Source organism: Pecten maximus, chromosome 2 (genome assembly GCF_902652985.1).
Source record: "Pecten maximus chromosome 2, xPecMax1.1, whole genome shotgun sequence".
NCBI lineage: Eukaryota > Metazoa > Mollusca > Bivalvia > Pectinida > Pectinidae > Pecten > Pecten maximus.
In genome coordinates, this window is record NC_047016.1 from 18,590,812 (window position 1) to 18,613,289 (window position 22,478).

At 36.1% G+C, this 22,478-nt stretch overlaps 1 protein-coding gene across 2 annotated transcripts in view; it reads right to left on the reverse strand.

Moving 5' to 3' along the window:
* Position 1: 1 nt before the first annotated feature.
* LOC117320556 (neuronal acetylcholine receptor subunit alpha-2-like) overlaps positions 2 to 22,478 on the reverse strand; it is a 28,217-nt gene continuing 5,740 nt past the window's right edge. The window contains exons 1-8 of one of the 2 annotated variants that reach the window (XM_033875131.1): positions 20,618 to 21,104; positions 13,173 to 13,238; positions 6,136 to 6,281; positions 3,863 to 3,907; positions 3,573 to 3,682; positions 2,450 to 2,680; positions 1,556 to 1,872; positions 2 to 1,073 (exon numbers count right to left, since the gene is read on the reverse strand). In XM_033875131.1, coding sequence (XP_033731022.1) covers positions 643 to 1,073; positions 1,556 to 1,872; positions 2,450 to 2,680; positions 3,573 to 3,682; positions 3,863 to 3,907; positions 6,136 to 6,281; positions 13,173 to 13,230 — 1,338 coding nt within the window. In that variant the 5' untranslated portion in view covers positions 13,231 to 13,238; positions 20,618 to 21,104 and the 3' untranslated portion in view covers positions 2 to 642. Of the gene's footprint in view, positions 1,074 to 1,555; positions 1,873 to 2,449; positions 2,681 to 3,572; positions 3,683 to 3,862; positions 3,908 to 6,135; positions 6,282 to 13,172; positions 13,239 to 20,617; positions 21,105 to 22,478 lie in introns of those variants that run through there. The other variant, XM_033875124.1, reaches the window with a different exon arrangement.

The window sequence follows — 22,478 nt, forward strand, 5'->3', positions numbered from 1 at the left end:
CTATATGTATACAATTGTTTTATTACAGCAGATCTCAGTATAGCAGGTAGTTACGATAATTATTGAAAGCGCTAAGGGTTATTTAAATATTCTTACTTGTAATTCTAGTGAAGACCATCTGAGGGTATTCATTTCTCTCACGTCAGTCCTTTTTACAATAAAACATTGTCTCGTAAGTTTCTATTTTGAAAAAGACAAGACGATAGAATACAAGATAAATTCAAACAGTTTTCGCTATTAAATCAAATTTCAAACATATCTTGAAAACCTACCAGTGGTGTTTTCAGAGAGGTTTTCAAATGAAACATGAAATAATTTAATAGGCAAAAGAGTATGTGTATTTTAGTTCCTGGGTGGATATGATTAGTGATCCGTGTACACAACATAAAGAGGTGTAATAGTGGTCGGTTAGTGATGATATCTATATGTGTTAAAGAGATACCAACACGAAACCATCACATCATAACATTAAATCATTACCTTGTTCGGTTATTGGACGAGAAAATGAAGTTAGATTAATAACTATACTAGATATTAAAAGACTCCCCAAAACATTCATCTGAAATGATTTTCTTATCTGTAACTTTCCTGTTCGGATTCCCGTAACAAATGACGTGACTCACATCCGTTACATGTGTGTCGTTATGAAGCCGAGGCTTCTTTAATAGCTCCTCCCACCCTTAACAGAACCAGGAACATTACAGACACCACACATGTAACAAAGAAAAACACTACAAACAAAAACCAGTCAAAGATGGCCGCTATCTCCGTCCAAGAGTAGTCTGAACAAACTTCCTCGGAGCTCCCTGCCTCGTTCTGAGCTGTGTCCACTGCATTGGATTCTTTGTTTATCTCCTCAACCCGATCATTGCGTCTTTTACAACAACCTCCTCCTCTGCAGCATCCTCTGCAGCATCCTCTCCAGCATCCTATCCTGACAAACACTCCTTTCGTAATGGCCTGTAGGAAGGCAGGTACTGGTTCTGCGGGGTCCTTATGGTGCAAACGGAGAACCACTACCGACAATCCCACAGCTAGTACCCCCATTATCAAGGTAAATGCTAGGTACACGGCTGTAAGACAAGATGATTCATCACAAATTACACTCAAAATATAAGGAATAATCAATACACTAACAAGGCAGTAAACCTAAAACGTCATCAGGTAAAACTGAAAACATCATCAGGTAAAATTTAAAACGTCATCAGGTAATAATTAAAACGTCATCAGGTAATACTTATAACGTCACGAGGTAATACTTAAAACGTCATGAGATAAATCTGAAAACATCATCAGGTAAAGCTTAAAACGTCACGAGGTAATAATCAAAACGTCATCAGGTAATACTAAAAACGTCATGAGATAAATCTGAAAACATCATCAGGTGAAGCTTAAAACGTCACGGAAGCAACACATTGATCACACGGATGTATTCTCCTAGTGCAGGCAAGTTCTTAATGATATACCATCATTGAGTAGTTTTTATCAATAATTGTATACATCAATACTCAGGAAATAATTAAACATTGTAACATACATATAATAGTGTACTTACACATAATGGATACATTAAGTGACGTGTTTGGCATGCTGTCCGCTATAAGAGTAAGGAGCACAGCTAAGGCCAGTAACACTGTCAGTGCGTACGACACCTTCTCGCCGGAGTCCACCGGAAGTACGAAGACGAGGACAATGAGAAAGGAAGTTAGTACTACCGGAAGTACGACGTTTGTCATGTAGAAATCGTAACGCCTTGTGAGTACAATAATGAATTTCAGGAGCGAGAAAGTTTCCACGACGCCATTCACTGTCGTCTCCTGAATGGAAGACGTTTCTATTCTGGAATTTGTGAATGTCCATTCGCCATTCTCTCTGTACATAAAAAGATAAAACAATTTACGTTCAGTTAATGAGAGACCAGGTCTCTTGTGACGGCATATTGTTGACAATCTTAAGACAGTGATCAAGTACGAATTGTATAGAATTTATTTCTCAATTGCATATTAAGATTCCTGCAATGTTTAACCAATCTGGATATGTTTCACTGTATGTTTGATATTTAAAACTGTTTAGCGGAGAGGAAAGGAGCAACATTAGTCTGGTATGATGATATCTGAATATCACAAATCAGTTGACATCTCTAATTAGTTGTGAAGTTGTTTGACACTTCTTTGATGAATGGTGAAGATGTTCGTTATACATAATTGATTAACTGGTTAAGATGTTCGACATATCTCTAATGGCATATCAAATATCATTTTGGAAGTTGTTCGACATATAACTGATAATTGGTTAAGTTGATCGACATACCAAATATCATTTGAAAAGTAATTCGACATATGTCAGATCTGTAATGAAATTCATCAACATATCAAACTTTTCCTAATGTTTTGCAATTTTCTATTGCAGAATTGGAACAAAACACCGCACCTGGTGAATTAAAACTTACCCAAGATCTTCGGTGTTCACTTTATCCCGCAAGTGGGTGAGTACCAGCTCCGCTTGAGTGTACGCCCAGCTGGTGACATCGATGGCACACTCCTGGGTATCAAAAGGGTAGTACGTAGTATCTATGGTACATGACGTAACAAAGATTTGGGGCATTTCCCAGTCTACCCTGCCAGTCTCAGTCACCCGGAACAGCAGATTGTCATCTTGTAGTATCGAAACATCGTCCACACTAAAACAAAAGTCAACGACTAGACACAATTGTACAGCCCGTATAAGTCTACAGTGTATTAACCACAAAAATAAACTACATCAGTCACTGTACAGTGTACTAACCACAAAAATAAACCACATCAGTCACTGTACAGTGTAATAACCACAAAAATAAACCACATCAGTCACTGTACAGTTTACTAACCACAAAAATAAACTACATCAGTCACTGTACAGTGTACTAACCACAAAAATAAACTACATCAGTCACTGTACAGCGTACTTACAACAAAAATAAACTACATCAGTCACTGTACAGTGTACTAACCACAAAAATAAACTACATCCGTTACTGTACAGTGTACTAACCACGAGAATCAACTACATCAGTCACTGTACAGTGTACTAACCACAAAAATAAACTACATCCGTTACTGTACAGTGTACTAACCACGAGAATCAACTACATCAGTCACTGTACAGTGTACTAACCACAAAAATAAACTACATCAGTCACTGTACAGTGTACTAACCACAAAAATAAACTACATCAGTCACTGTACAGTGTACTAACCACAAAAAATAAACTACATCAGTCACTGTACAGTGTACTAACCACGAGAATCAACTACATCAGTCACTCTACTTACAACGTCCAACCACGAAAATAATATAATATACAACTAGGAAATAGACCAAAACAAAGAAATAGAAGGCATGGTTGGTTTGTTTGTTTGTTTATATATTTGTTTGTTTTATTGCTTGTTTGCGTGCTATTTTGTTTATTTATTTTCGTGCACTTTTGTGTTTGTCTGTTTAATTGTTTGTTTGTATTAGTACCAAGCTATCTGAGTGTTGTTTGTTATTCCCTTGTGACACCTTCACTGGTAACTCCCTAAGGTAATACTTACGAATTGTCAATGAACAGTTCAGGTTTCCATATTTCCTTGTCTAACGCATATATATGATCCACGTTGCCTTCACTGGCAGGGGTCCATATTATTCGACTATCCTCCCACTCCTGTTAACCAATACTTTTAAGAATATATTAAGAACGTAAAATAGAAATATTCAGCGTGTTCTGTTTGGAACTAGCCCATGTACATAATTTTTATAATGATGCTTGCATCATACAGGTAATATACATACTGATGACTATGACTCGTCCTGTCCAAAAGTATACATAGGTATATATACCTACCACAGTAAGCCATCCCGTCACAGACATGCTTTGGTCCACCATGCTCTGAGAGAGAAAAAAAAGATCAAACTTTGTTTTACTTGCTTGTTGCTTTTATAAGGAAAGTGTAAAACGAGTTTTAATTCTAGTAAGAGGATACATTTATTTGAACGTAATGTTTGCAGTGTTCCCATGTGAAAATAGACACCTTGGATTCCATATGGAGTTGAAAAACAAATACACACTATAACGTCATTATGGGCAATTAGTATTGATTATAACACTGCAGTCCGGATTGTAGGTATTGTCGTGGTTAGAGATGAATAACAGCCGTTTGTTTCGCTATTCTAGTAAGTTTTTATTAGTTTTAGTTGTACAATGCGTATGCTTTAATGATTTTTTTTTAACTAGAGGCAGCTCGTATCATTACAGGCCTTAGACGGCGAACGACCCATATGTAACTCTTAGTAAAAGAAGACATCTGCATTAAATGTTCTTCGAAATTGTTCACAACAAAAGCCCCTCTCGTGCTTATGACTGAAGTCATCCCCTCGTTGCTGACTCGTTTTCACGCTGACTTTAATAAAGAATACAAAGTGACAACAATTATTATTTATTTATTGACAATGATTGCTTACTGTTCATCAACCCTTTCCAATTACATGATCTACCAGTTGACGGGTATCGGTGACGTTGTCATTCATAAGTATATCTGATATATGCTTGAAAACAACATATATATGACATATTTGCTGGTTTTGTCTTTTTAAAAATGGGTTGTTTTACTTCCATTTAGGAAACACCAATCTTGATATGACGTAAAAATTCTAGCACCTATATATATATATATATATATTCAAGATCGGAAGGAATCGTCTTAAAACATTTCGAAAGAGTCCCATTGCTTGTGATGTACGAAGGGAAGGAACTCGCCAAACATTTGTCATTGGAGGAGGATGGGGGGGGTAACTCATCAGACTTTGCGACTGTTTAAACACATGAGCATTTCAGAATATGTTATTGCTCATACCTTAGACACAATAGAAATTGGGCAACAGACAAAGCTTCCGAAAGCCCTCTCTTCACAGTCATAACGATCGACTTAAACAGCAAATTATTGAATTATAGGTTAGATATATACATTGTATGTAATATGATCATAGATATTACAGATATATGTCACCTGATTGATCATAGCTAGGTGAACTGCACTTATAAATTGTCCATTCACTGTTGTGTGCAGTTGTCATGTCAGACAAACGAACAAACAAGACAGCTAAATGTTTGTGAACTTATCAGAAATAAATATGATGGATGTGTTACATTAATACCGTTGAATAGGAAAATCTATAGCCTGTAATAAATCTCTGAGTCATATTTAATTCTAACATAAGTTTTAACAAGAAAAACTAGAGTTGTTTTATTACGTTCTTGATTAAAGGACATTAAACGAACGAAGAGGAGGGGTGACGTTACAGATAACGAGGGGATGACTTCAGTCATAAGCACGAGAGGGGCTTTATTGTGAACAATTTCCCAAGAACATTTAATGCAGATGTCTTCTTTTACTAAGAGTTACATATGGGTCGTTCGCCGTCTAAGGCCTGTAATGATACGAGCTGCCTCTAGTTGGAGCGACTCCTCTCTGAACAATTTGCTCAACACTATTCGCGTACTCTAGTGTTAGTCGGCAAACAAATATATGCATAATCGCAAGGAATTTAATGCCTGTTTTCATTCTGAGAATGTGAATTATCTTCTTCTTTTTTCTTATTTTTTTATTATAATTTTTTGTTTGTTTGTTTTTTGTTTTTGTTTTTGTTTTGTTTTTCATAAATATAATTGATATAATTTAACCAATTTGTATGACTGTGGAAAAGTCATCCCAAACGCATGTGCCTGAAAACATTAGTGAAAGAAAAACAGTAGAATCCTTTGGTAAGAAGCCCGATTGTTTTAGTAACAATACTATTGGGACTTGAAAGGTAACATGTATTTACAAACATTTTTTCAGACAGTTTGCTAAAGACAGAAAAAAACATTAATTGGTCTAAAAGTAGATTAATCACTTCCTTTACCCTTTACAAGAGATGGTTGTAACTTTTGATGACTTCCGGATTTCCGATACACCTTAATTCCTAATTGATCTAAATTAGATTTTATTTTTGAGTTATATAGTTATTGCATTCTTAACAGCACATTGATACTATAAATGGCGTTAGGGCCAACAAATTGGGCACAAAACGAAACAACTTCAAACAAAGGAAAAATAAGTAATCTCTTTTTAAACTCACAACATCGTTGATGGATATGAGACTGATTCCAACTTTAACAGTCATGACGTCAGCGGGTCGTACCAATCTGTCATATGAAGCAGCGGCGAACTTTGTACTTCGGATACTCAGTTCATTGGCTGCTGACCATCCTTCCACGTTGATTACTACAAATAAAACAGAGCAAACAATGAATAAACTCAATATTCATTACACGTGTAATATAGCTAATTATAGATCGTCAGCGGAAACATCTCTTATGCCCGATATACATGAGAGACGAGAAAAGAAAAACAGCTTTATAAATGAAAAATTATCAATAAATATCGTACTGCTTTTCCATTTTCTGTAGTTATGAGTTTCCTTTTAAGTTCGTCTGTTGTCAAATCAATCTGGATTGGAGGAGTGTTAACAGTCTTGTAGTGGTATCACACTTCGAGGTGAGGTTTGTTGTGGTCCAATATTAATTGTGACAGCCATATGACATCAATTAAGGTCGAACACAGTTTTAATCGGGTATAACACGGGCATAACACGAATATAACACGATTTAGAACGTAAACTCAGTTCTACGTGATAATCACAATGATTCTGCATTAAATCGAAAAACAACAGCATGTTACACATGTAACGCTAATTTGGTAATATTACAATTAACTCTAGTGTGGTAATTATATTGTAGTACAGATTGTTATACATGTAACTCTAGTGTGGTAATTATATTGTAGTACAGATTGTTATACATGTAACTCTAGTGTGGTAATTATATTGTAGTACAGATTGTTATACATGTAACTCTAGTGTGGTAATTATATTGTAGTACAGATTGTTATACATGTAACTCTAGTGTGGTAATTATATTGTAGTACAGATTGTTACACATGTAACTCTAGTGTGGTAATTATATTGTAGTACAGATTGTTATACATGTAACTCTAGTGTGGTAATTATATTGTAGTACAGATTGTTATACATGTAACTCTAGTGTGGTAATTATATTGTAGTACAGATTGTTATACATGTAACTCTAGTGTGGTAATTATATTGTAGTACAGATTGTTATACATGTAACTCTAGTGTGGTAATTATATTGTAGTACAGATTGTTATACATGTAATGCTAGTGTGGTAATTATATTGTAGTACAGATTGTTATACATGTAACTCTAGTGTGGTAATTATATTGTAGTACAGATTGTTATACATGTAACTCTAGTGTGGTAATTATATTATAGTACAGATTGTTATACATGTAACTCTAGTGTGGTAATTATATTGTAGTACAGATTGTTATACATGTAATGCTAGTGTGGTAATTATATTGTAGTACAGATTGTTATACATGTAACTCTAGTGTGGTAATTATATTGTAGTACAGATTGTTACACATGTAACTCTAGTGTGGTAATTATATTGTAGTACAGATTGTTATACATGTAATGCTAGTGTGGTAATTATATTGTAGTACAGATTGTTATACATGTAACTCTAGTGTGGTAATTATATTGTAGTACAGATTGTTATACATGTAACTCTAGTGTGGTAATTATATTGTAGTACAGATTGTTATACATGTAACTCTAGTGTGGTAATTATATTGTAGTACAGATTGTTATACATGTAATGCTAGTGTGGTAATTATATTGTAGTACAGATTGTTATACATGTAACTCTAGTGTGGTAATTATATTGTAGTACAGATTGTTATACATGTAATGCTAGTGTGGTAATTATATTGTAGTACAGATTGTTATACATGTAACTCTAGTGTGGTAATTATATTGTAGTACAGATTGTTATACATGTAACTCTAGTGTGGTAATTATATTGTAGTACAGATTGTTACACATGTAACTCTAGTGTGGTAATTATATTGTAGTACAGATTGTTATACATGTAACTCTAGTGTGGTAATTATATTGTAGTACAGATTGTTATACATGTAACTCTAGTGTGGTAATTATATTGTAGTACAGATTGTTATACATGTAATGCTAGTGTGGTAATTATATTGTAGTACAGATTGTTATACATGTAACTCTAGTGTGGTAATTATATTGTAGTACAGATTGTTATACATGTAACTCTAGTGTGGTAATTATATTGTAGTACAGATTGTTATACATGTAACTCTAGTGTGGTAATTATATTGTAGTACAGATTGTTATACATGTAATGCTAGTGTGGTAATTATATTGTAGTACAGATTGTTATACATGTAATGCTAGTGTGGTAATTATATTGTAGTACAGATTGTTATACATGTAATGCTAGTGTGGTAATTATATTGTAGTACAGATTGTTATACATGTAACTCTAGTGTGGTAATTATATTGTAGTACAGATTGTTATACATGTAACTCTAGTGTGGTAATTATATTGTAGTACAGATTGTTATACATGTAATGCTAGTGTGGTAATTATATTGTAGTACAGATTGTTATACATGTAATGCTAGTGTGGTAATTATATTGTAGTACAGATTGTTATACATGTAATGCTAGTGTGGTAATTATATTGTAGTACAGATTGTTATACATGTAACTCTAGTGTGGTAATTATATTGTAGTACAGATTGTTACACATGTAATGCTAGTTTGGTAATTATATTGTAGTACAGATTGTTACACATGTAACTCTAGTGTGGTAATTATATTGTAGTACAGATTGTTATACATGTAACTCTAGTGTGGTAATTATATTGTAGTACAGATTGTTATACATGTAACTCTAGTGTGGTAATTATATTGTAGTACAGATTGTTACACATGTAACTCTAGTGTGGTAATTATATTGTAGTACAGATTGTTATACATGTAACTCTAGTGTGGTAATTATATTGTAGTACAGATTGTTATACATGTAATGCTAGTGTGGTAATTATATTGTAGTACAGATTGTTATACATGTAATGCTAGTTTGATAATTATATTGTAGTATTGATTGTTACACATGTAACTCTAGTGTGGTAATTATATTGTAGTACAGATTGTTATACATGTAATGCTAGTTTGGTAATTATATTGTAGTACAGATTGTTACACATGTAACTCTAGTGTGGTAATTATATTGTAGTACAGATTGTTATACATGTAACTCTAGTGTGGTAATTATATTGTAGTACAGATTGTTATACATGTAATGCTAGTGTGGTAATTATATTGTAGTACAGATTGTTACACATGTAACTCTAGTGTGGTAATTATATTGTAGTACAGATTGTTATACATGTAATGCTAGTTTGATAATTATATTGTAGTATTGATTGTTACACATGTAACTCTAGTGTGGTAATTATATTGTAGTACAGATTGTTATACATGTAACTCTAGTGTGGTAATTATATTGTAGTACAGATTGTTATACATGTAATGCTAGTGTGGTAATTATATTGTAGTACAGATTGTTACACATGTAACTCTAGTGTGGTAATTATATTGTAGTACAGATTGTTATACATGTAATGCTAGTGTGGTAATTATATTGTAGTACAGATTGTTATACATGTAACTCTAGTGTGGTAATTATATTGTAGTACAGATTGTTATACATGTAATGCTAGTTTGGTAATTATATTGTAGTACAGCATGTTACACATGTAACTCTAGTGTGGTAATTATATTGTAGTACAGATTGTTATACATGTAACTCTAGTGTGGTAATTATATTGTAGTACAGCATGTTACACATGTAATGCTAGTGTGGTAATTATATTGTAGTACAGATTGTTATACATGTAATGCTAGTGTGGTAATTATATTGTAGTACAGATTGTTATACATGTAACTCTAGTGTGGTAATTATATTGTAGTACAGATTGTTATACATGTAACTCTAGTGTGGTAATTATATTGTAGTACAGATTGTTATACATGTAATGCTAGTTTGGTAATTATATTGTAGTACAGCATGTTACACATGTAACTCTAGTGTGGTAATTATATTGTAGTACAGATTGTTATACATGTAACTCTAGTGTGGTAATTATATTGTAGTACAGCATGTTACACATGTAATGCTAGTGTGGTAATTATATTGTAGTACAGATTGTTATACATGTAATGCTAGTGTGGTAATTATATTGTAGTACAGATTGTTATACATGTAATGCTAGTGTGGTAATTATATTGTAGTATTGATTGTTATACATGTAACTCTAGTGTGGTAATTATATTGTAGTACAGATTGTTATACATGTAACTCTAGTGTGGTAATTATATTGTAGTACAGATTGTTATACATGTAACTCTAGTGTGGTAATTATATTGTAGTACAGATTGTTACACATGTAATGCTAGTGTGGTAATTATATTGTAGTACAGATTGTTATACATGTAATGCTAGTGTGGTAATTATATTGTAGTACAGATTGTTATACATGTAACTCTAGTGTGGTAATTATATTGTAGTACAGATTGTTATACATGTAACTCTAGTGTGGTAATTATATTGTAGTACAGATTGTTATACATGTAACTCTAGTGTGGTAATTATATTGTAGTACAGATTGTTATACATGTAACTCTAGTGTGGTAATTATATTGTAGTACAGATTGTTATACATGTAACTCTAGTGTGGTAATTATATTGTAGTACAGATTGTTATACATGTAATGCTAGTGTGGTAATTATATTGTAGTACAGATTGTTATACATGTAACTCTAGTGTGGTAATTATATTGTAGTACAGATTGTTATACATGTAATGCTAGTGTGGTAATTATATTGTAGTACAGATTGTTACACATGTAACTCTAGTTTGGTAATTATATTGTAGTACAGATTGTTACACATGTAACTCTAGTGTGGTAATTATATTGTAGTACAGATTGTTACACATGTAACTCTAGTGTGGTAATTATATTGTAGTACAGCATGTTACACATGTAACTCTAGTTTGGTAATTATATTGTAGTACAGATTGTTACACATGTAACTCTAGTGTGGTAATTATATTGTAGTACAGATTGTTATACATGTAACTCTAGTGTGGTAATTATATTGTAGTACAGATTGTTATACATGTAACTCTAGTGTGGTAATTATATTGTAGTACAGATTGTTATACATGTAACTCTAGTGTGGTAATTATATTGTAGTACAGATTGTTATACATGTAATGCTAGTGTGGTAATTATATTGTAGTACAGATTGTTATACATGTAACTCTAGTGTGGTAATTATATTGTAGTACAGATTGTTACACATGTAACTCTAGTGTGGTAATTATATTGTAGTACAGATTGTTATACATGTAACTCTAGTGTGGTAATTATATTGTAGTACAGATTGTTATACATGTAACTCTAGTGTGGTAATTATATTGTAGTACAGATTGTTATACATGTAACTCTAGTGTGGTAATTATATTGTAGTATTGATTGTAACAATAAAATCCCTTTTTACTTAGATGTTCAATCATTTAAAGAGACGGCTTTAATTTGTTCAATTCTTCGATTTTTCATGATTGTCACAGTATACCGATGTAACAAAATCACACAAGAACAGTGTAGTAACCTTTATACAAATACAATACAATTTATACAATTTGGTCTATTAAAATGTCACGTATCACAGTTCATGGCAGATTATATGTAAGTGTAGTTATCTTTATATTCAAAACCCAAAACAATTCCAGGTCTGATATCCTTACTTATGAGTAATCCAACCTAGTAAATGGGTAGGTTAGGTATACAAATACAAACAACGTGTTGTCAATCTTCATTATAACAATAGGTGATTATTTGTATTATTCCTCGATTTCAGGATATATGATTTATGGTTGACTGATGATCTGAAGGTCATTTATGTAACCGGTCAGGCGTGGCTTGTTGTCACTTCCGTTATTTATAAAGTATGCATGTCTTATTACTGACGGATCGTTTAGTTGGTAATTCTGTGTTTCCCCTATATTTCTACAGAGGGCTTTTCCTCCTAAAACCTAGATTATACTGTACAGTGCAGTCTCCACGTGAATGTTTAACATCATAAAGCATAGAGGTGTTAAGGGAAATATTATTTGTAGTTCCATGTCTTACCAACTCTGTAAAACTCTAGTTTAATGACTGTTACATAACCAACTTTAAAAATAAGGCTTTCTGTAAACAATTAAAAATACAATATAAACATTCATTGTATTAGAACTTGGTCTGAAGTACCACAACATCCATTAGTTGAAAACGCCTTCAATTTTTTTTTCTCTTATTTCAATATAGTTTTGTTATAGTTTGAACAGTAAACGTTAAGTGAACTAGTAATTCAACATCTGTAGAAGCTATAAATCTCGTGGTGAATTTTGCTTTTAAAACATATTTCACACCCTCATATCCCTTTTTTATATAACACAAAGAGGCATGGATTGTATAATCTTGATAAAATCCTTTCATCGCCTAACAGACATGTTCTATCAAGTCATACGGCCATATCAACAATAATGTTTATAATTTAGAGTTATACCGCTATATCACAGCAACTTAGCCGTCTTAAAACGGTTCACAAATTGTTATCTGTGGTTGCCTTCCTCAACTACCAGGAGAGCATACAGCCGGTGCTGACATTTCGGCGCTAACAGCTCACACACGACATTTCTTGCACTGTACTACTACGTATATATGTATTATTGTAATAAATGAATGACGTCGTAGTAATTTTACATATTCGCTATTTTCAGTTAAGTATAAGTCATATGCAAATATAAGCTTACACACGTTTCACTTCGTCGGATACCCACGGTTGATTGCTCTCCGCTACGCTACACCTGGCGCTTCTCCGCTAGCCAAGGCTTGGACGCAATCAGAAGCCATGATTAGCGGGGATGCACTTAATGTTGCGTAGTGCAAGCAGCCGTGGGTTCTGACGGTAACTCGTTTCAATGCATATGGACTTTATTAAACTCATTAACAAAGTGACGACGACGACGACGACGATGATGATGATGATGATTGATGATGATGATGATGATGATGATGATGATGATGATGATGATTGATGATGATGATGATGATGATGATGATGATGATGATGATGATATGATGATGATGATGATGATGATGTACTGACCTTGTAGAAGTAGCATGGCGACACTGACCACTGTGGTATACATGACAGCTGTAAACATGTACTGGTCTGTCAAAATAAATAAACGTGAATTCATTAACGACTGTAAGATAAGGTAACTAACGTCTCACTCCGACGTCATAAAATTCGGGTTTAATTATGGTTTGACGTGTCAAGCATACGTTTATACAAATGCACAATTAAGTTGAAGATTTATATGTTTTCAAAACAAATTACAATTAGCCACGAGACAGGGTGATGTATTCATGTAATACTGGGACAGTTCATAATGAATATAAATTTATTTTCTAATCGTGTATTATATAAAGCTTGTCTATTCCTTGTACAATTTCACATGCCAATATTTACAAGTACGGCGCTATATAATAACAACAGGTCTCTCCTCTGTAATTTTTTGTACAGTTTTCATCATTCTCCATGCTAACGTGTGATTATATGAATCTCCTTTCCTCGTTATGAGTTACGACTCCAGAGTCCCAGAATTCCCTAGCGTTACTGAACCCATTATGTATGTTAATATCCGCCCTATTGTCATTGGTCGTTATTACTATGATAAAAATTCTGACGGGTTCAACTATGTTGTGGTTGACCTTATAAAATCTTGCAGAATGAATAAGCTATAAAGGGCCGCGTCGAGAAAAAAAATCGGTTGTATTATTCAAAAGGATTACTACTAGTTGTTTCTATATGTTTATGAAGATAAGAGGTTGATATTACACATTGTAATACATAGCGGAAGACGTTCTGTGAATCTACATATATGTTTTATGTCGTTCTTGCAGAAAAGAAATAAACAAAAACGAATGGATTTCCATGCCTCCTTTATACACAGAGAACAGCATAACAGATAACAGTTACTGTGTCACGCTGTGTAATACAGACGTATATCAAGTTTAAAACTATCGACAGATTTAAATAAAGATAACCTCCACGTCTCGCGTAAACGGCTGTTTTGTTGTTTAGTTTATAGAGGGCCAATGATCCGGATACAGGTCCTGGTCACGATCTAGGATATAGTAAAGCATACCTGGCAGGAATATTGCGTCTTATATTGAATTAAAAGCTGTCAAAGAATAGTTCAACCGACCATCAATAATGTTAGGTAGTTTGTTCCAAAATGTTTACTCGGTATCTCACTCAGTTTCGGAATAAGATAATATCCAACATTTTATAAAAAAAAGTTTAACAGGCTAGTAAGCTCGCACATCCATATCCCGTTACGGCGTTTACGTTTGTTTTATCAGATACATAAAGGGATGGCGATGAGACAGGTGTCGACTGACTTTATAACAGTAAAACAATTTACTTACAACCATGCCACTATGTAACGAACGCCTAAAATCCTACCCCTACCATGTATAACCTAACATCTTAAACCTACCCTATAAAACCTAACATCTTAAACCTACCCTATATAACCTAACATCCTACCCCTACCCTATATAACCTAACATCCTACCCCTACCCTATACAACCTAACATCCTACCCCTACCCTATACAACCTAACATCCTACCCCTACCCTATATAACCTTACATCCTACCCCTACCCTATATAACCTAACATCCTACCCCTACCCTATACAACCTAACATCCTATCCCTACTCTATATAACCTAACATCCTACCCCTACCCTATACAACCTAACATCCTACCCCTACCCTATACAACCTAACATCCTACCCCTACCCTATACAACCTAACATCCTACCCCTACCCTATATAACCTAACACCCTACCCCTACCCTATACATCCTAACATCTTACCCCTATCCTATACAACCTAACATCCTACCCTACCCTATATAACCTAACATCTTACCATTACCCCTCTCCTATACAACCTAACATCCTACCCTATCCTATACAAACCTAACATCCTACCCCTACCCTATATAACCTAACATCATACCCCACCCCTGTATAACCTAACATCCTACCCCTACCCTATATAACCTAACATCCTACCCCTACCCTATACAACCTAACATCCTACCCCTACCCTATACAATCTAACATCCTACCCCTACCCTACACAACCTAACATCCCAACCCTACCCTATACAACCTAACATCCTACCCTTACCCTACACAACCTAACATCCCACCCTACCCTATATAACCTAACATCCTACCCCTACCCTATACAAAAACATAACATCCGACACCCTAACCCTATATACCTAACCTAACATCCTAACCCCCTACCCTATATAACCTAACATCCTACCCCTACCCTATACAACCTAACATCCTACCACTACCCTATATAACCTTACATCCTACCCCTACCCTATACAACCTAACATCCTACCCTACCCTATACAACCTAACATCCTACCCCTACCCTATACAACCTAACATCCTACCCCTACCCTATATAACCTAACATCTACCCCTACCCTATACAACCTAACATCCTACCCCTACTCTATACAACCTAACATCCTACCCCTACCCTATACAACCTAACATCCTACCCCTAATTTATACAACCTAACATCCTACCCCTACACTGTACAACCTAACATCCTACCCCTACTCTATACAACCTACCATCCTACCCCTACCCTATATAACCTAACATCCTACCCCTACCCTATACAACCTAACATCCTACCACTACCCTATATAACCTAACATCCTACCCCTACCCTATACAACCTAACATCCTACCCCTACCCTATATAACCTAACATCCTACCCCTACCCTATATAACCTAACATCCTACCCCTACCCTATATAACCTAACATCCTACCCCTACCCTGTACAACCTAACATCCTACCACTACCCTATATAACCTAACATCCTACCCCTACCCTATACAACCTAACATCCTACCCCTACCCTATATAACCTAACATCCTACCCCTACCCTATATAACCTAACATCCTACCCCTACCCTATACAACCTAACATCCTACCACTACCCTATATAACCTAACATCCTACCCCTACCCTATACAACCTAACATCCTACCACTACCCTATATAACCTAACATCCTACCCCTACCCTATACAACCTAACATCCTACCCCTACCCTATATAACCTAACATCCTACCCTACCCTATACAACCTAACATCCTACCACTACCCTATACAACCTAACATCCTACCCCTACCCTATATAACCTAACATCCTACCCCTACCCTATAACCTAACCTACCCTACCATACACCACCCCTACCCTATACAACCTAACATCCTACCCCTACCCATAAACCACATCTCCTACCCTACCCTAACACCCTACACCCACCACACACGCCCTAAACCCCACACACCCCACCCTAACCTAACATCCCACCCCCCATCAACCAAATCATCCTACCTACCCTACCCTAACCACCTACCCTCCCTCCTACCCTACTCTATCAACCAACATCCTACCCCTCCCAACAACCTAACACTACCCTACATACAACCTAACATACCTCCACTACTCAAACCACCCTACCTCCACACCCCTACCAAAACATTCCTAACCCCCACCCTATACAACCTAATACATCCTACCCCCTACTCCTATACATAACCTAACATCCTACCCTACCCTATACAACCAACACCTAGACCCCTACCCATACAACCTAACATCCTACCCCTACCTATACAACCTAAACACCTACCCCTACCTATACAACCTAACATCACCCACACCCAGTAACCTAACATCCTACCCCTACCCTAGACAACCTAACCCTCCTACCCCACCATAAACCTAACTCCCACCCCTACCCATACAACCTAACATCCTACACCCCTACCTATACAACCAACATCTACCCTACCCTATAAACCGAACATCCTACCCCACCATCCTAAACATAACATCCTACCCCTCCCTATAAACCTAACATCCTACCCTACCCTATAAACCTAACATCCTACCCCTACCTATAAACTAACATCTACCCCTACCCATATAACCTAACATCCTACCCTACCTATTAAACCTAACATCCTACCCTACCCTATACAACCTAACACCTACCCTACCCATATAACCTAACATCCTACCCCTACCCATACAACCTAACATCTACCCCTACCCAGAAACCTAACACCTACCCACCTATCAACCTAACACCTACCCCACCCGGTATAAACCTAACATCACCACACCATAAACCGAACATCCAACCCCACCCATACAACCGAACATCCTACCACTACCCTATCAAACCATTCCACCCCTACCTATACAACCTAAACACTACCCTACCCATACACCCGAAACATCAGACCCTACCCTAGACAACCTAACATCCTACCCCGACTCATACAACCTAACATCCTACCCGTACCTAACAACATACCTACCCCCAACCAGACAACCACGAGACACCAGCCCTACTACAAACCAACATCCTACCCCACCCTATACAACCTAACATCACCCTACCCTATAAACCTAACACTACCCCACCCTAAAAACCTAACACCACCCCTACCCAACAACCAACATCCCACCCCACCCAAAACAAACCCAACACCACCCCACCCATAAACCACACCTACCACCTAAGAAAAAAACCCACCCTAACAAACCTAACAAATCCAACCACCCACCTATACAACCTAACACCTAACCCCTACCCACCCCAACACCTACCCCTACCCTATAAAACCTAACCCCCTAACCCACCCATAAACAACATCCTACCCCTACCCTATACAACCTAACATACTACCCCTACCCAATACAACCTAACATCCTACCCCTACCCTATAAAACCTAACACCCTACCCCTACCATATACAACCTAACATCCTACCCCTACCCTATACAACCTAACATCCTACCCCTACCCTATACAACCTACCATCCCTACCCCACCAACAAAAATAACAGCACCCTACCCTACAACTAACATCCTACCCCTACCCTATACACCACATCCTAAACCCCCACCCTATACAACCCCAACATCCCAACCCACCCCTATACAACCCCCAACATTACAACCCCTACCCTATACAACCTAACACCTACCCCTACCTTAACCCAAACCTACCCACCTTCAACCCAACATCCTACCCCTACATACAACAGTAACCCCTCCTAACCCCTACCCTATACAACCTAACATCCTACCCCTACCCTACACAACCGAACACCCTACCCCTACCCTATACACCCTGACATCCTACCCCTACCCTATACAACCTAACATCCTACCCCTACCCTATACAACCTAACAGCCTACCCCTACCCTATACAACCTAACATCCTACCCCTACCCTATATAACCTACCATCCTACCCCTACCCTATATAACCTAACATCCTACCCCTACCCTATACAACATAACATCCTACCCCTACCCTATATAACCTAACATCCTACCCCTACCCTATACAACCTAACATCCTACCCCTACCCCGTACAACCTACTGGGATGGGCGAGTAGTAAATTCGCCATTACCAAAACTCATTGTCAATATATCCGCTAGACTTCGATGCTGTAGAAAAGAAGCTATCGAACACACTGCCTATTACTGCAGTAAGTGTCACTAGCGGGTAAATGGACGTCCGTCCTCAGTGACATGTGTTTGGACGTCCTCAGTGACATGTGTTTGGACGTCCTCAGTGACATGTATTTGGACGTCCTCAATGACATGTATTTGGACGTCCTCAGTGACATGTGTTTGGACGTCCTCAGTGACATGTGTTTGGACATCTGTTCGCTGTGCTGATTAATGGTCCCGCTTTATTTAACAAGACATTTCCATGTTTCCTGTCTATAAATAAATATCGCAGCATATGCAGGCCCGTGGCATCTGTCCAAAACATCAAGAAATACAGTATATTGGCTATACAAAAAATGGCAACCGTTGCGTAATGATATTGGAGAGGCGATCGACAAAAACATTGAGCGCGTTAGGGAAATACCACATGACTTCTTTCCAAAAACTTGGAATGTCATAACATTGGAAGATCTTGTTTTCTGCAAAACCTCTCGCATTAGTTAAGATTTATTCCTGTAACTAGTATATCTCTCTCCGGCATCTTTGTCAACTTAACAAATGATTTGTGTTTGTAATGATACACAAGTTTAGGTAAAACTACGGAACAGAAAGGTTCCGTAACTCTGTCGTATAATGGTAGTGCTAGCCTCGAAGTGACAGCCCGGGGTACAACAACTTTTGTATCATGTAAAGCCAATCAACTTTCATTCCTAATAATTTGCATATACAGGTATTATGGGTGTGATTAAAATTATTCAGGATTAATAAAAATTATTGTATTGTTATCAGTTATCAAATCCTGACATAAACAGAGATTAGTGTACTCTCCACGAGAGTTATTGGTACAATTCCATTGTTCTCTTCTGTAAGCAATTTAAAAACTAACAAGAGGCCCATGGGCCTTAACGGTCATGACTCTAAAAACCCTTGTACTATTGTAGTATACATACTCAGTAGCAAGTATGGTGACACTATTGGCCATGGCAGCCATCTTGAATTTCGGACTTATCCGAAAAATAACAACACTTGGTCGAGACCATTTCAGGATCATTCCAGGCAAGTGTCAGCTGAATCCAACCAGTGGAACTTGAGAAGAAGTTTGAAATGTGAAGAATTTACGCACGGCGTAGGGTGTGCTAGTACATGGCCAATATTTCAGTCCGACGATTACATTGAACATTACTAACTACAACTCGCCTGGAAGATATTAACATAATTTAAAGGACATTACTATAACCTATACTACAGTGTACGCCAATACCTCAATTAAATAATCTATGTTAATGATATGATCATTATATACCGTTCTCTCATTTGAAGATGGAGCCTCCAGACCGGAGACTTCCCCTCGACATTATTACCTCAATATTGTTGTGTCTACCTGTTAATTCAACAACATGTTGGAAATTAGAACATCATTATACCATATATATTTTACAGACGGAGAGTAATCAACACGACGTATGTAAATGCATTGGAAATAGGCAACGTTTATTTGTTATTTCATGTCTTTTTCAACATCGACAGTACCATTACATTTTTATACGCATCTTAAAGAAATTGCGATATCTGTAGTAATGTTTAAGTACATATAAAGCAAACATTGTGTATCTTAAACACGGAACTGCATATAATGATCATTGGAGTAAGGAGTAAAACGGAATTAGTTTTTATCGTAACTTTTAGAATGAAGCATGCACACACTTTACCATGTCTCAGAATTATTTGAGCTTTATGATATATATTAAACAGTTATATTGTTTTACTTGTTTCCGGTTACCATTCAAATGATTATTGTAATATTCATTGTATATGTATGACATGAACGAATGAAATAAAGTTTATATGAATAACATTTAAAATGAGCAAACATATTGTGAAATGTGAAAAGTTATACCTTCATCATTAATTCTTATGTATAAACAAATTATTCCCATGAAAACTTACTTGTATCTGGAATATTCCAACAAAATCACGGATAAAATTATCTTGGTAAGAAAGTAGACGTTCGAGAAATCTGATTTAAGTTTTAAGTATTTACGATTCATTCTGCAGAGACGACAGAATAAATGGTTTGCTGGTGTAAGCGTCTAAAGAGGTCCATCCAATGAAGGTAGTATCCATACAATTTCTTCCCTGGTACTTAGCCCTTGAATAGAATTCACATTAATTTGAGCGCAGATCACAGGGACTGATGTCATGGCCAGGTTACGATATGTAATGACATAGAAGTGACATCCACAACTGTTAACACTGCCTTCATATAACCATTTACCATTACCATGCTATGTTAATATGTCGTGTATCGTGCGGTAAAATATCATCACTAAAATTCTAGAAGTTTAAACAGGACGAACGATCATTTGTATAACGCCAGTACATTCAACATGTTCCCACAGTGTGCATATGTGATCACCAGACATCCAAAATACGGTGTTCTACATTGTATGTTGTACTAATGGTTGGAAGGGGAGGGGGGTGGCCACAGCTGCCGGATGTCTTCAAACAAAATAGTACATCGATATCCGGCATCAAATCAAACAAAATTTAGGCGAAAAGAATTTTATTCTCACAAATCATCAACATTCTTCAATTTACGATATATCTGAAAGGTATAAAAGCATAAATAAATTTTACGACTTGATGTAGCAGTCCGGCATTCTGAGGCAATGGAAGATATAGTACTGCCTATATACTAAAAATAGACCTGTGGAAACGTCCAAGAAAACGTCCAAAGCAGAATGGTAAAACAACTTAAAATGTGAAATATTTGAAACGGTATGCAATTAAACTAGAAAAAAGAACATTGATTCAAGGTTTAGACAGTATAAATCTCAGAAAAACGGCACAATTTTAATCTCTATTTCAAAGACATTGAACCCTGAGAAGCTCATACCTTCTTGGAAGCTCCAATACGTTATCAGTAGAAAGCGGAACCTGCGACGCATAAAAACTATATCTTCCCGATTTATGACTTTGGATAAAGAGAACCTGTCGACAGGAGAAAATTTACAAAATTCCACACATTTTGTAAGACAGTATAGCAGAGGCACATCATGTTGGAAACACAGACAGCCTTAAAGCCACATACCCACGAAGAAACATATATCAATGTTTACATTTTGAGCTTTTTACAGTTTTCGGACTTGAAACATACCTTAAAGACTATCGCGAATCAGAAACTGAAAGAAAATGTGTATTTATGAAAGTATACGGGGAATTCCCTTAAATAATAACTGTAGTTGCCGGACTAAGTTTCTCTGAAAATAAGTCCCACAATGCAACGGCGGGTTTTACAGTCCATACAAAATGGCGGAACGCCGAAAACGGGGACCTGGGGAAACTATTGGACAGATTCTGCCAAAAAAAGACGCAAACGTGAGTGGAATGGCAAAACCCGAGTATTTCCTTAGGAAAGGAAAATGATTCGTTGGAACTTAGCGAAAAAAGAAAGCGGAATAGACTCGAATTCCGATTTTGCCGGACGTCTATTGGATTACTGGTTAGCTTTTGAACATTGTCAACTTCACCGATCTAAAATTTTATCGATGTTTTGTTGTATGCATATTACTTAAGCATTGAATTAATTTTTGAAAATGATTTTCTAATTTAAAACATGTTTTATGTACAATTTTACTGGTTTTAAATGGGATTCTTTTTCTCAAATCAATACGCAACGTCAATTGTCGTATTGTGACGTCACATTTTTCGCGCTATTCTCGGAATTTCTTTCTTAAAAGAATGAAAAGAATTTTTCGACCAATCACATTTGAGTATTTACCATGAAAACAAAGAAAAATTAATTATT